General features: G+C 44.7%; 1 protein-coding gene across 1 annotated transcript; it reads left to right on the forward strand.

Annotated features, from left to right (window-relative positions):
* Nucleotides 1-15,454: 15,454 nt before the first annotated feature.
* Nucleotides 15,455-15,884, forward strand: LOC128572833 (H2B.U histone 2). Its single transcript, XM_053572935.1, has one exon. The coding sequence runs from the start codon at nucleotides 15,456-15,458 to the stop codon at nucleotides 15,834-15,836; it is 381 nt and encodes a 126-aa protein (XP_053428910.1). The 5' UTR covers nucleotide 15,455; the 3' UTR covers nucleotides 15,837-15,884.
* The last annotated feature ends 567 nt before the right edge of the window (nucleotides 15,885-16,451 follow it).

Genomic DNA, 16,451 nt, shown 5'->3' on the forward strand with positions numbered 1-16,451 from the left:
AGCCAAAAAAAAAGAGAAAGAAATGATTGAAGATACAGGATGTTTGAATAAAGATTTGACTCAGGAAATTCCATGTCCAGCTCATGGAAAAAGAATCTAATTCATTTTCATTGCTCCTAAAAGGCAGATACAGGACCTAAGAAATACAACATACTAAGAGATAAGTTTGAAGTCACTATGGTAATCCTCCTGGAAAAGTTGTCAGAATCAAAATGGAAAGAAAATCCTTACAAACAGAGCCAGGGAAGGCCATGAAGGTTCTCATGCTTGCATTCCTGGTTACAAAAAACACTACAGGGCAACGCCTGTGGCTCAGTGGGTAGGGGGCCGGCCCCATATACCAAGGGTGGCAGGTTCAAACCCAGCCCCGGCCAGCTAAAACAGCAGTGGCAACTGCAACAAAAAATAGCCAGGCATTGTGGCGGGCACCTGTAGTCCCAGCTACTAGGGAAGCTGAGGCAAGGGAATCGCTTAAGCCCAAGAGTTAGAAGTTGCTGTGAGCTGTGACACCACAGCACTCTACCGAGGGCAACATAGTGAGACTCTATCACCAAAAAAAAAAAAAAAAAAAGACTACAAAAACAACCTTACACGAAGGCCATTGCAACCTTACACACAAAATACAGGTGTGAGGACATCTGCCCAGCAACCAACCATGTCCAAAGTTGGAATGCCATTAATATTGCTATTCTTTGTAGCCAAGGATAATTCAAAAAATTATATAATCCTCTGCATTTTTTTTCCTGTAAAAACCTTCATCTTCCTTTACCTCCTGAATATAAACACATAGTAAACTGTGTATTCCCATTGCAATGCCCTATTCCCAAATAAATTTATCTTAGAGAGTTTCTCTCCATTATTTAGGTTGACATTCCAGTTTTTCTCCATGCACGTAGAAAACATTAAAGTTGAGAGATGTCTTCCAGATGTTTCAGTCCAGTCCCTGTCCTACATAAAAAGAGTCTACACATCACACATCAGGTTAATACTTTGACCTATTGCCAACCTACCTAAAATACTCTTAAAAATTTTTTTCCATGTGCATTTTGCTGCTGTCAGAATTGGAGGACAGCTGGTATCCACTGGAGAATCTAAATAATTGCTTGCATGGTATTTAAGAAAGTAGCTCCCCAACACACATATCTGGCCTTAGAAGGATTTTGTTGAGTAAGAATTAGAAAAAACACGTTGGTTAGATCTTCCTTTATGTCTTTGAGTTGTCAAGGCGGGGGGGGGGGAGATTAGAAGCAAGGAAAATGGGCTTAATAGGGAAAGTATTTGGGAATACATTAATATATGTGTAAATAATTAAGAGAGGGGCCCACACAGACTGGAGTGATAATGAGCTCTGAGCAAAGAGATATTATCTCCTTGACCCTTGTATCTGAGAAATGAAGAGCATAAAATAAATAATACTTGAATACCCTACTATAGCTACACTTAAAATTTTGTTAACGGGATAGATAGAGCTCATATTATGTGGGGGGTTTTTTGCTTGTTTGGTTTTGTTTTTTGAGACAGGGTCTGCGTTGCCTGGGCTAGGGTGCAGTGACAACATCATAGCTCAGAGCAACCTCAAGCTCCTGGGCTCAAGTGATCCTCCTGCCTCTGCCTATAGAGTAGCTGGGACTACTGCCACATATTCCCAAGCCCGGCTGGATTTTCTGTTTTTTGTAGAGATGGGGTTTCACCTTTGCTCAGGCTGGTCTCAAACTATCTCAAGTGATCCTCCTGCCTTTGCCTCCCAGAGTGCTAGACACCACACCCAGACAATGCTGTGAATTTTAAACCACCATCAAATAAATGAATACATGAAATGAGCACCAGCTGGAGAAAGAGGATGCATTCTGGGCAAGCCCTAACCACACGGGGCCTCGTGCTAGTCCAGAATGCTAATGGAAAAAGGAAAGCCCAAACTCTATAAAATAAAGAGGTTTATTCTGAACCAGTGTGTGTGATTTCAACCCAGGAGAGCCACACCCAAAAAGTCTTGAGCCAAGAAGATTGGGTTACAATTTGGTTTTTCTATGTTTTAGGGGGACAGGAATTGCAGGTGAAATCAAAAATCAATACATGCAAGGGAAACATTTTTTTTTTCAGAAAAGACATGACATCTCAAAATGGGAGCTTACAGATTATAGGTGGGTTCAAAGATTCTTTGATTTGTAATTGGATAAAGAAATAAAGCTTTTCAGGGTGCAGAGGTGGGAGCCTGAGCGCAGGAGTTTGAGACCAGCTTGAGCAACAGCTAGACCCTGTCTCTACTACAAATAGAAAAAAAAAAAAAAAAAAAAAAACTAGCTGGGCATTATGGTGAGTGCCTGTAGTCCCAACTACTCAGGAGGCTGAGGCAAGAGGATCTTTTGAGCCCTAAGAAACTGAGGTTGCTGTGAGCTATGATGATGCCATGGCCCTCTATTCAGGGTAGCAGACTGAGACTGCCTCACCAAAAAAAAAAGAAAGAAAGAAAAGAAAGCTTTGTTTAAAAGCCTGGAAGATTTTAAGTTAGATGAGAAAGTCTGTTGATCAGAGATAAGCCATGATATACGGACTCAAGTGATCTGTTGAGCAAATTAATGGCCAACAGAAATAACTTGCAAAATGAATTATTAAATTTAAAGATGGTAAATATTAAGTTGCCTTTAATATCTGATATTTTGAATAACATACTTGTATAATTTTTTAAACTTTTTGACTTAAAAATCCCATTCCCAACTCAATTTTTTACCTTTTCTATCTGCCTTTTTAAAAAACATAGGATGGGGGTCCCCCATAGGGCAGGGAGTCAATTTTTCATTGTAATTGCAATTATAATGCTAATCTTTTAAATATTTCAGATGTCAAAATCCATCAAAAATGTAAGATTCAATAAATCCTTATATAACTACAGTATTCTACACTGACAGTAAGTTGGTTAGGCTGCTGTGGCACAGTACCAGGGACTGTGTGCCTCAACTGACAAAAATTTATTTTCTCACAGACCGCAAGGCCAGGTGTCATTAATCAAGATGTCAGCGGGACAGCAGAGCTGGTCTCCCTGTGTCCTCATAAGGTTATCCCCTCTGTGTGTCTGTGTCTTAATCTCCCCTATGAGGACACCAGACCTATTGGATGAGGGTCCCCCCAATAACTCATTTACCTTAGTTTTCTCTTTGATGGCTTTGTCTCCAAATAACAGTTACATTCTGAGGTACCTGGTAGCCATGTGCATATCAAGGGCTTATGAAGTAAAGAAACGTGATCAGACACCCAAATGTTAACGCCCAGATGCAAAAACTGGAAGCCAGGCTGATAGTGGAGGTCCTAGGCTGGCTGTGGGGGCTAACCCCACGTCTACCCCTATATGAGTTACACCAGAGCTGTGCTGTGGGCATCAGCCAGGGAGGAGCTAGGGAGAGAAGTGCTGTCTTTGGTATTGGGAAAGGACTGAGATGCCCACCTGGGCTTTGTGTGTGTTGTGCCATCCCTCAAGGGTGAGGGACTAGGTTAAGAAAATGAGCTTAGGGCAGCACCTGTGGCTCAAGGAGTAGGGCGCCGGCCCCATGTACCAGGGGTGGCAAGTTCAAACCTGGCCCCGGCCAAAACTGAAAAAAAAAAAAAAACAAGAAAATGAGCTTAGTATTGAAAAATGGTCCAGTTTGAGGTTTGGACTTTTGTGGAGTGTTTTTATATCTCATTCAGAAATTGCCCGACCTCTTCCAGTTCAGAGACCCATCCCAGGAAACCCTGCTAGCTGCCATTTTACCCAAAGAAGTGGCACCCGAGTGCTTTCTGCAATCTGAGGACGTGGCAAAAAGCTTTAAAACTGCTTACATCTAAAGTCAAACCCCATTATTGCTTGTGGAGAAAGAAAACCATGGAAAGAAAGTGAATGGTGATTGATGGGGAGATTGCTGAGTTCAATGGTGTGTATGCTGCCAGCAGGGTGTTATGCAGCCATGGGAAAGAATTAGATTTGTTCCAGAAAATCTGAAGGGAAGGAACCTCTCTGAGTATGCAGAGCAAGAAAAAACAGAAATGCGGGGCGGCGCCTGTGGCTCAGTCAGTAGGGCGCCAGCCCCGTATACCGAAGGTGGTGGGTTCAAACCCAGCCCTGGCCAAACTGCAACCAAAAAATAGTTGGGCGTTGTGGCGGGCGCCTGTAGTCCCAGCTACTCGGGAGGCTGAGGCAGGAGAATTGCTTAGGCCCAGGAGTTGGAGGTTGCTGTGAGCTGTGTGAGGCCATGGCACTCTACTGAGGGCCATAAAGTGAGACTCTGTCTCTACAAAAAAAAAATTAAAAAAAAAAAAGAAAAAACAGAAATGCGTGTGTATATCAGAACCACATTTGGTGAAATGATTAGCAAATACATATGCAGCAGAACCTCCATGGCTGACCACCTCCCTACATTGACCACCTCCACAAGTTGACCTAATTTTCATAGAGCAGACATGCACCACATGTACATATCAGTACAGTAGGCAGAGTTCCTTAGTTGACTACCTCTGTATATGGACCAGTTTGTTACAGTCCTTTGGGTGGTCAACTTACAGAGATTCTACTGTGTGTGTGTGTAATAAGGAGGAATTTATAGGAAGTTCTTACTATAGGTGAGGGCAGAAGGGGAGAAGGGGAGACAGGAAAAATAGAAAGCCAAAGCCCTAGGGGTGGGGCCTTGGTGTGTGCCACACCTTCTGGGGGCAAGACATGATTGCAAGAGGGACTTTACCTAACAAATGCAATCAGTATAACCTGGCTTATTGTACCCTCAATGAATCCCCAACAGTAAAAAAAAAAAAAAAAAAAAAGAAAGAAAGAAAGCCAAAGCCCTTATCACATGTGTAATTGCACATTTAACTGATCCTTGAACAACACGGCAAGGGTTAGGGATGCCACCCCACCCACTTCTAGTGCAGTCCAAAATCATCATATGACTTTGTACTCCCCCCAAACCTCAACTAATAATAGTCTCCTCTTGACTAGAAGCCTTACTTATAAACAATTAACACATATTTTATGCAGTAGAACCTCTGTAAGTTAACCAGAAGGGACTGTAACAAACTCGTCAACATACAGAAGTGGTCAACTTAAGGAACTAGGCCTACTGTGTGGATAACTACAAGAGGTGCATGTACAGTTTATGAAAATTATTTCATCTTAAGGAAGTGCTCAACTATGGAGATTCTACTGTAGATGTTTTATGTATTGTACAATGACCATAAACTAAGCTAGAGAAAAGAAAATGCTATTAAGAAAATCATAAGGAAGAGAAAATATGCTTACTATTCATTTAGTGTAAGTGAATCATCTTAAAGCGCTTCATCTTGGAGGAGGAGGAAGAGGAAGGGTTGGCCTTGTTGTCTCAGGAGTGGCAGAGATGGAATAAAATTTCCATATAAGCGGACATGCACAGTTCATACTGTGTTGTTCAAAGGTTGATTGTACTCTTGATAAACTCACATAGGTGTGAGTACAGGTATAAAGGAGTTTGAAATAGCAAATCAGTGATGCCACTCAACACAACTATTGGTCACAGCCATTTTGTGAGCTTCTTCCTGTGTTGGAGAAATTACAGGAGTTTGTCACTTTTCTAGAAGGAAGAATTTTTTGATTAAAGGTGAGAATTTATTTGGTTTTCTACCATATGAATAAAGTAACGTAGGGGAGAAATAATACCTCCCTATAAATTCTCAGTTAGAATAGACCCCTATTACAAAATACAAATTATAAGAAAAATCAAACAGTTTTTTAACATGTATGTTTCACATGTACATACCATACACCCAGAGAGCAAGCAGATCTCAAAGAAGCAGCTTTGAATTCCAGCTTACATGGCACCATCAAAAAAGTTCAGTAAATTTTTACAGAAGTGACAAGACAAAGAAGGACTTGGAGTTTCTAGGACTGTGTTTTTCAAACTTTTTTTTTTATGTCACAAACTTTTTTTTTTATTACACTTGAACCTACAGTTAAACTTCCATGGCACACTTAAATTATGTTGATCAAAAAAAGAGTAAAAAAAAAAGGATATACTTACTGTGCTTTGAACTTCTTTCTAAAATAATTAATTATTATTATTATTTTTTGAGACAGAGTCTCACTATGTCACCCTTGGTAGAGTGCTGTGGCATCACAGCTCACAGCAACCTCAAACTCTTGAGCTTAAGCGATTCTCTTGCCTCAGCCTCCCAAGTAGCTGGGACAGGCACCTGCCACGACACCCAGCTATTTTGTTGTTGTTGTTATAGTTGTCATTGTTATTTAGTAGGCCCAGGCTGGATTCTAACCCACCAGCCCAAGTGTATGTGGCTAGTGCCCTAACCACTGAGCATGGGTGTCGAGCCTAATTAATGATTTAAAAAATTTTTTGCAGCACACCTAAGATCCTCTTATGGCACACCACTGTGCCGTGGCACTGCTCTAGGAGCAGCAACTTGGGAAAGGCAAATAAATGGCAGATAAACCCTAGTTAATAAAGCTTGTTAATGTAAGTTAATGCAGATGCTCTCTGGTAGCATCTCCAACCAATAAAGGTCCAAAGTTGTTTTCAGTGGTGATCTTGATTCTCTGACAGAAGCAGAGGATTGGGGGGGAGGCGGTATCTTTTGTCTTTATAAATCTATATCCTGCTTTTGGCTAACAGAGGGATTGCAAAGAGCTCTCCTTTAGCCATTTTTTGTTTTTTTTTTTTGAGACAAAGTTTCACTGTGTCGCCCTCGGTAGAGTGCCGTGGCATCACAGCTCACAGCAACCTCACACTCTTGGGCTTAAGTAATTCTCTTGCCTCAGCCTCCCAAGTAGTTGGGACTACAGGCGCCCACCACAACGCCCAGCTATTTTTGTTTGTTTTGTTGTTGTTGTAGTTGTCGTTGTTTATTTTAGCTGTTCCAGGCCAGGTTCTAACCCACCACCTTCAGTGTATGTGGTCAGCGCCCTACCCACTGAGCTACGGGCTCTGCCCTATAGCCATTTCCTAGTTGTCTTTAGCAATTTTCATCTCCCACAGTAACAGTACTGAAATTGCCCTTAGAAATTGATGAAAGGGTACAAGACTAGAGCTAAAAGCCCTAAAACTCTGTGAAGGAACAAGCCTAGCTAAAATAATGATAATAATGAAATTCCCTGTGAAGGAACAGACTTAGCTAAAATAATAATTATCAGCCCCTGTCTCCTTTCTTGCTTGATAATAGTCACTGTCCCCTTGTTTCTTTATAATTGCTACTATAGAGGGCACTGGTTCTTAACTTTTGGCCAGGCAGGGTGGCTCACGCCTGTAATCCTAGCACTCTGAGAGGTCAAGGCAGGAGGATTGCCTGAGTTCAGGAGTTTAAGACCCAGCCTCAGCAAGAGTGAGCCCCCTGGCTCTAATAAAAATAGAAAAATTAGCCAGGCATGGTGGGGCATGCCAGTAGTTCCAGGAGGACTCCGGAGGCTGAGGCAAGAGGATAGCTTGAGCCCAAGTGTTTGAGGTTGCCGTGAGCTTGATGCCATGGCTACTCAGGGAAACAGAGTCTTGACTCTGTCTCAAAAAGCAAAAACAAAAACAAAAAAAAAGATTCTCAACTTTTCTCCATAGAAAACATCACCTGTTTTCAGAATCTACCGGTAGTTTTTGAGAGATTTTTCAGGTGGGTTGACTGACCTACCCAGACCAGGGAATTGAATGAGCTGGTCTTGGATCCCTCACCTGAGGAACTACATTCTAGTCAATCAGCTGACCCACCCAGACAGTAGCCCATACCAAAGGACTGCTGATTCCCTGAAACCGGCCAGTTATCAGACTGATTGGCTAACCCTTTGCCCACTAAACTGTCTTTAAAAACCTTGTCCCTCCACTTTTCTGGGAGGTGGATTTGAGGGATTTATCCCATCTAGCATTCTATAGAATAAACTGTAAACCTGGCTGTCTCTGGATTTTAGCTTTCTCTGAGGCAGCAGGCAGATGAACTTGGCTGGGCGGCAACAATACCCCTGGGAAGAAGGCTGGGCACAGAATTTGAAGCTCAAAAACAAGTCTAAAGGAAAACTCAGTTGAGCCCTCCAGTCTGGATCCGAGTTAGCCTTTGGAGACTGACAGCCAGGGACAGGACGGTGAACCCATTTTCCTGTTTAGGCCTGGTTAAGAGAAGTCCATGGCACATGGGAGTGGCCATGTCAGTTAATTGACTTACAGATGACTCAGTGAAGCACATTTGTCCACAGTCCCAGTGCCTGGATCTCCATCTCCAGTCCTTGTGTCTCTGGGAGTCCTTGGGTGTGATGGCTATGTGGGGTTGTGGAACCAGGCAGGTGATAGCAACCACTGTTAACCTGAACACCATTTCATGCAGGGTGCTGCTGGTCAGGCCCTAACAAGGCCAAATGAGCCTGTTTGTAGAAATCTGGAGATTGTTTATTCTCTTTCAAAGCCTACTGTCACAGATAAGTTGGGGAACCAGACTCCAGAGACCCAGGGCATTCTGTGCACTCAGAGAAACATTAACTGGCTATACATTTAATTTTAAATTTAAAAATACTTTCAAGATATACGCACCTTAAAAACGAGATATTTTGACTTTATAACCGATAAGGGGGGATCTGTTTAATGTATACTATGCTGATTAATAACATTGCTGATGTATGCTTTCACTGTGAGATATAAATATAACAAAAAAAAACAGCATAACAGCTCTTTGAGGAGATATCCTCGCTGTTCTCCAAAATTGCTGGCTTTTCTGTAAGAACTGTTGATCTCTCGTAAGTTTTTCCATTGATTGGCTTGGGTGACAGGCAGAAGGACTCCTTGGTCGAACAACACAGGGATCCTGAAGTCCCTCTAAGTAGCCTTTGCACCTTGGAGTCATTGTGACTGGTCTCGGTCTTGGGGTCCTGCGCCCTGGGGCGCTGGGCGCGACACTGGAGTGCCCGGCTGCAGGGGTGCTGCGGAGTTGGGGTGCAGGGGTACCAGATACGGAGTACTGGGGTTACAAAGGTGTAAAACTGCCGTGGATCGCAGATGATGCCTAGATATTGAAGCGCTCAGGGACTGCCTCGTCCTTTGGGCAGTGGGGCTGTGCAGGCAGACAGGGGAGGAGCCGCCATTGCTCGCATTTGTCCAAATGGGCCTATTTGGTTGGTCCAAATTCAATCCTACCCGCCCCTTACCGCAAACCGATTGGCTGACGTGCCTTTCCAAAGCTACTCTTCCTCCAGTCACCTTTGCAACCTCACTCGGCTTTGTTTCTGAGTTTGGAATTTGTTGTGTTTTATACAAATCTGTGCCTTAATGTTTTCTCCCCTGCCCTTGGATATCAGCGTGATTTCCTGACAAGCACGTGATGCAGGGTGCGGCTGCTTTAGAGTGGAGGGTGGGGTTGAGGACCCGTCTGGTGTCCCTCGCGATTTGTTTGGGTGTTAGGCAACCCGCTGCCCGCCCCAGAGCGCCCCTCCGCGTGCCCCTCCCCCCGGCTCCTCCCCCTGCACCCAGCCCCACTCCCACCTCTCACAGGGTGGAGTCCACCTCTTCTAAAAATACACAAATTATTTTCATTAAGGTGTTCTTGTGTTGTGTGCGTTGCATAGTTTCCATGGCTTCTCCAAATCCTAACTGAGGCAACTAGATTGAACTGCCCTTAAGATATTTAATGACTTAGGAAGAGAAATGCGTGATAAAAATTTGGGGGGAGGGAACATTTCACCCAAACCTACTGTAGAGCAGGAGCGGCTTGGCGGGGTGAAGAGGAGCCCTCAACCCCGGGAGACGCCCACGCCTGCTCCGGGGACGCCTATAGGCGTAAAACTAGTGCGCGCGCTGGGACTCAAATGGATTTTGCTCATTTCCAAGCTGGTGCATTCGTCATGGTGATCACAAATTTGTTTTGGCTCTGTTTCGCTTCCACAAGCACTTCACCTGTTTCCTTCCCACCTGCCGCTGGCATTTGCAGCCCTCTCCTATTCGCTGAAATAGAGTGGAATTAGGTATCAAAGCCGCGCCTGCAGACGTGGATGTTGAGAAGCTGGTTGCTTTACCTCCACGCTTTGGTCCGACTGTGGGTGCTTCTGGCCCTCAAACCCCCCAAGAGCACTGTCTTCGCTGCTGGAGAGCCCTTAGGTGCTGGCCCAGCGCAAAGCAGTGCCTTTAGCAGTGGGGTCTCCCCGGCGACCCAACCCTACGTACACCGTAGGAGACGTCCCTGGTGGAAATGCTCCCAGGCGATGGTGGGAAGGCCTTTGTAGCCAGGATGCCGGCTGGAAGCTGTGTAGAGGATAAACCCTTTACAAACCCTTTTATCTTGGCAATCTTATAAGCATTAAGCAAAGTCCATGCTCTCTGCAGAAATCCATCGCACATCCTGTCATTTCAGCCTCTCCAGCTTCCTCCAGCTCTAAATCCCAAAATGTTCCAATCGTCCTTTGATCCTGTCCTTTTTCCATCTGTAGGGTGCTGGCCTCGGGCAGATGTCTCCCTCCCTTTGGAGTCTGGACCTAGCCTGCTTTCCTTTAGTTAATCCAAGACAGCACTTTGGGGAAAAGTAACACCACAAAAAGTGTCATGTGTTTGCCATTGCCATGTACCATTTGTATTAAATGCTTATGTGTGAGAAATTTAGAGACTTGTCTTCTTGGGGGGGGGGCCGTAAGAGGAGTGGAGAGCACTCAAAGCAGGCAGCCTTTATCTTAGTACAAAAACTAAGACGTTAAAATGGGCTCGTTTCTTGCGTTCAGTCATTCATTGAACATATTCATTGACTGGCTTTCAACACCAGGGACTGAACTCAAGAACCATTAAAGAAGTGGGGAAGGGGAGGTGCTTATGTATTTTTTAAAATAATCTAAAACCCTTTTTATTTTTTAGAAGCAGGGTTGCCTAGTTTGGGGTGCAATAGCACCTGGGTTGTAGCACCCTCAACTCCTGGGTTCAAGCAATCTTCCTGCCGCAGCCTCCAAAGTAGCTGGGATTACAGGTGCACTACATGGTGCCCCACTAATTTTTTTGTTTTCTTGAGACAGAGTCTCATTCTGTTGGAGTGTCATAGCATTGGCCTAACTTACAGCAATCTCAGACTCCTGGGTTCAAGAGATCCTCTTGCCTCTCCCTCCCAAGTAGCTGGGACTACAGGCACCCAACACAATGTCCTGACTAGTTTTTTTTTATTTTTAGTAGAGAAGGGGTCTTGCTTTTGCTCAGGTTGGTCTCAAACTCATGAGCACAGGTGCTTCTCCTGCTCTGGCCTCTCAGAGTGCTAGGATTACAGGTATGAGCCACTGTACCTTGCCTTAATTTTTTAATATATAATTTAGATTTTTAATAGCAACCTGATTATTGCAACATTAAAAATTATAATGAGTGCATTTGAGCCATGGTGATAAGTTTAACATTTTTATTTTGTAAGCCAAGTTTAAATCCCCTTATTTTTACTTTTTTTAAATTTCAGATTGTGAGAGTACAATGTTTGCATTTGTTAGGTAGAGTCCCTCCTATAATTAGCTGTGTCCCTTATCCAAGAGGTGTGCCATATACCCTTACATTGTGCCTACATTTTTTTTATAGAGACAGAGTCTGGCTATGTTGCCAAGGCTGAAAACTCCTGGTCTCAAACAGTTCTCCCACCTGGCTCTCTCTGAGTGCAGGTGTGAACCTTCAGGCCAGGCCTGAAACTGCCTTGTAAATTACTCTTCCAGGCCATTACTCCCAAGCACAGATGCTTGTTTCTAGTGGCTAAGCTAGAAGCTATTAGGTTTTTTTTGGTTTGGGAATTTGGTAGGGGGGTACTTTTTCTTTCCCTTTCCTCCTCCTTCATCCCCTCTTTCTTCTTTCTTTTTTCCTCCTTTCTTTCTCAGGAGGAAAATCTCAGGTTTACCCCATAATGTATCATCTGTCAATACGTCATGTCAGTTTCCATCCCAACTGTATCAGTTGGCTATGGTTGCCATAATAAAGTACCACAGGCTTAAACAGTAGAAATCTATTTCTCACAGTTTGGAGGCTAGAAATCTGAGATCAGGTTCTGTGAGGTCCCTCTTCCTGGTCTGTAGACAGCCACTTTCTGAATTTGTCCTCACATGGTAATGTAGGAGCTCAGAAAACAATACCCCAAAATGAAGGCCTGAAAATCAGAACGGTTCTGTCTGATCTTCCCTTGCCCTCTTGTCGGCCCTCTTCTCTCTCTAGCTAGCCATAGAAGCTAGTATCCCTCTTCCCCAAGAAAGTGGGGAAGTCATAGAAACCAAAAACCCTTTTCCCTAAATCCAGACATAGAAATCTAAAACTATGTGCTGAGTGCCTACAGCTCAGTGGCTAGGGAGTCAGCCACATACACCAGAGCTGGCGGGACGGAACCAGCTGGGTCTGCCAAACAATGACAACTACAACAAAAAAATAACAGGGTGTTGTGGCAGGCACCTGTAGTCCCACCTACTTTGCAGGCTGAAGCAAGAGAATCACGTAAGCCCAAGAGTTTGAGGTTGCTATAAGCTGTGATGCCACAGCACTCTACCAAGGGTGACATAGTGAGACTCTGTCTCCAAAAAAAGAAAAAAAAGGTAGTGCCTGTGGCTCAGTAGGTAGCCCCATATACCAAGGGTGGCAGGTCCAAACCCTGCCATGGCCAGTTAAAACAGCAGTGACAATTGCAACAACAACAAAAATATAGCCAGGCATTGTGGCAGGCGCCTGTAGTCCCAGCTACTCAGAAGGCTGAGGCAAGAGAATCACCTAAGCCCCCCCAAAAAGTTGGAGGTTACTGTGACTCTAACTTTCCACCCTGCCTTTCTGTATAAAAACTGGGCCTTTCTGTATGAAAACTGGCCATAAAGAAATTCTGTGATCTACTTTGTTTGACTGAAGGTCATGAGACCCCCTGCACCCCAGTCCAGAGAGGGTCCTGCCCTACACCCAAAAGATGCTGTTCAGAGATGCCTAGAATAATTCAGAAAGACAGGTCTTATTGGTTTCTCCAGTCTATTAACATCAGATCATACACTTTATGTCCAATCATTTCTACACAGTTGTGCATGCTTTGTAAAACCTAAGCATAGAAATGGACAGCTTCTCCTTTATCTTTGGGCCTTCATCCTGCAGGCTCCCATGTCATGTAAAACTATGATCAAATATATTTGTGTGCCTTTTCCCCTATTAATCTGCCTCTTGTCAGTTGATTTTTCAGGGAACCTTCAGTGGTATAAGGAAACTACTCCTTGGCTCCTACAGTGAAAGAGAAAAGTAAGCTCTTTTATGTCTCTTCTACTAAGGCCACTAATCCCATCCATGAGGTCCCACCCTCACGATCCAATGACCTCCTAAAAACCCCACCTCCTAACACCACCACCTTCAGATAGAGGGTTTTCAACCTGTGAATTTGTGGATGACATCCCATCCATAACAATGAGCCATGAAAAGCTGGGGCTGATTTCCTGACACTACCAAGCAGCCACTATGTGGTGGGTGGGCAGAACAATTCCTAAATCTCAGGGGCTACACTAAAAGACAACTTTTTATCCAAAGCCCTCCTTAGAGACACTTACCTCCTGTCCTATCTAAGTTTTGTTCCAAACTCACCCCCCCCCCCCAGTAGGAAGCCAGGATGCCGAGTCCTTGCAAAGCCAATTTACTAGGTCTCTTGCTAACATTGTATTTTCCAAGGAAGTGCACAGATGGGTCTAGGAGGAAGTCCAGGAGCCTGACTACAGTTCAACCAAACAGAGAATCTTTGTCATAGAGCATACCCTGCAGGACTGTTAAAAGAACTAAATTGAATTAAGTATTTATTAAGGGGTTACTGAGCTTCTAGTAAGCAATCTGGAAACGTTTGCTAAACCCACTGCATATTTTAAAAGGAAACATTAAAAAAATGCTTAAAGCTGAGTATGTCCAAAGTAACTAAAAGAACCCTGAGATTGCAGTCTCAAGTGTGAAATAGACTCAGAAGACAGACTGGAATGCAGAGGTCACTGCCTAAACTCACAGGCTTATTCACTGATAAGCATTCATTGGGCCTTGGCTAGGTGCTGGGTGGGCTCTGGAGATTCAGATGTGAAACACACATCCTTGCCCTGTGGATTATAGTCTGAGTTCTGGTGGGAGAAAGACTTATGCTACATAGTTATGTGATGGAGCTGCCCAGGGAATATACAGAGCTCAGCTGAGGCAGTCCAAACTGCTTATGGCTGGGTCAGACCTAAGAAGGAAAAGAGTTAAGAGGAATTAGGCACAAAATTAATGCTGGGCACCCTGTCAGTTGCTTCACACAGTGCCTCTCAAGCAACCGTATCAAGGTGGCACTTCCAGCCTCATTCTACAGATGATGACATGGAGGCATGCAGAAGGTAAATAATCAGCCCAAGGTAGGGCAGATAAATGACCACCAGATTAGGGCTTTTCTGTGTGTTCACTGTGCACGCGCATGCCAGAGCACGCAGACATCTTTTTAAAATGCATATTCTGACTCTCTCTCTCTCTCTCTCTCTCACACACACACACACACACACACACACACACACACACACACGCGCGTCTTTTTAAAATGCAGATTCTGAGTCAATTGGAGTGGGGTCTAAGATTCTGCTTTGCTAACCAGCTCTGCAGGTGATGCTGAAATTCTTCACATCTTATGTCTCTTTGTCGAGAGTTAATATAACCGGGGAGGCAACTCAGAGTCTAGTGCCTGCCAAAAGCCTGTGTTCTCATGGGTGTAACTGCAGAGCATCACTAGTACCGACCTCTTGTATATATTACGAGACAGATTAGATCATGCATCTTAAGCACTTAAGTTTGTGGCTGTCACCTTAGCGCCGATTCCAGGGGCCTTAGTTAATGACATCAAGAGGAAGGATTAGCATTTCTTTGAAACTCATTCTATTTCCTGTATCCAGTTAACAATTTGCCCCATGGCTGGCTACACGCTAATTAATACATTACATATTTTCTGTTTCCTAATAAACCATTTGGATCTACTCTTGAATTCTGAAAGGAATGTACCTCTTTAGTCTTGGGGGGGGGGGAGGAGATAGGAAATAAATGGCTAAGAAGTTGCAAGCTGCTATTCCCATCCGCAATGCCCTTGCTAAGTAAGCATCAGCTCCCACCACCAGCTGACGACTTCGAAAAGAAAGTATTTGCCTCACTGCCGAAGAAGTCGGAGATGCAGGGCTACAACGGGTTGTCAATTCCTTCTCAGCTCCATCCAGGCCCACCGCAGGCACACACAAACATACACACACAAATCCTCTCTGGGTTTAAGACAAAGGATTTGAACAAAGGGGCGCAACCTGAGCTCCGGCCTGCGGCAGAGTAGCTTTTGCATTGGTTGCACTACAGTCCAATAGGGGAAAAAAACTGGCATGCCCTATTTACATAACTCCTTCTTGTTGGTGGCCGGAGGCGTCGGGTCTTCCAATCAGACGCGAGAGATTTGGAGCCTTCATTTGAATATAAAGATGACAAATAGCCCTGCCCTGCCTAGATAGCCTGTCATTCGGGCGGTATCGCCACCTAGCCATGCCGGAGCCTTCCAGGTCGGCTCCGGCGCCCAAGAAGGGTTCCAAGAAGGCCATCACCAAGGCCCAGAAGAAGGACGGTAAGAAGCGCAAGCGCGGCCGCAAGGAGAGCTACTCCATCTATGTGTACAAGGTGCTGAAGCAGGTGCATCCAGACACCGGCATCTCCTCCAAGGCCATGGGCATCATGAACTCCTTTGTCAACGACATCTTCGAGCGTATTGCCAGCGAGGCCTCTCGCCTGGCGCACTACAACAAGCGCTCCACCATCACGTCCCGCGAGGTGCAGACGGCCGTGCGCTTGCTGCTTCCCGGAGAGCTGGCCAAGCACGCTGTGTCTGAGGGTACCAAGGCTGTCACCAAGTACACCAGCTCCAAGTGAGGCGTACCGCTGTATGCCCGGAACCCAAAGGCTCTTTTCAGAGCCACCTCCAAGCTCAAAAAGGAGCGTGCCACCTTGTCTGGTTGTTCAGCCTGATTAATTGGGGTGGTGAGGAGAGGTACAGTGTGTAGTGGGAGAAGGGAGGCAAGTCTTGAGATAAAACCTTGTGCATATTGGCACATTTCCTTTAAAAAATGATTATTGAGGCCCCCGCTGTGGGTAACACCTGTAATGCCAACACTTTCTTGGAGGCCCAGGAGGGAGGATTGCTTGAGGCTTGGAGTTTGAGACTATCCTGAGCAACATAAGGAGACCCCCATTTCTACCAAAAATTTAAAAATTATCTGGGAGTAGTGCTGTCTACTTGTAGTTTCAGCTAGTCAGAAGCAGGATGATCTCTTAAGACCAGGAGTTTGAAGCTGCAGTGAGCTGTAATTGCGCCACCACGCTTCAGGCTGGACACAGCCAAACCCTGTATTAAAAAATAACGCTTGGTGGGTTCTGGGTTAGTCTTGGCCACAGCTAGAAGCTGGAGAAGGCGATTGCGCCCGTGGATCTCAACCAGCTATCCGTCTGCGTGTGGCATGCGCCCTGCCCGTGAGTCACCCACCACCT

The sequence above is a fragment of the Nycticebus coucang genome, chromosome 20 (assembly GCF_027406575.1).
Source record: "Nycticebus coucang isolate mNycCou1 chromosome 20, mNycCou1.pri, whole genome shotgun sequence".
Taxonomy (NCBI): domain Eukaryota; kingdom Metazoa; phylum Chordata; class Mammalia; order Primates; family Lorisidae; genus Nycticebus; species Nycticebus coucang.

Excerpts from the sequence above, each read along its gene's own strand:
- LOC128572833 (XM_053572935.1), top strand. The coding sequence starts at position 15,456 with ATGCCGGAGCCTTCCAGGTCGGCTCCGGCGCCCAAGAAGGGTTCCAAG.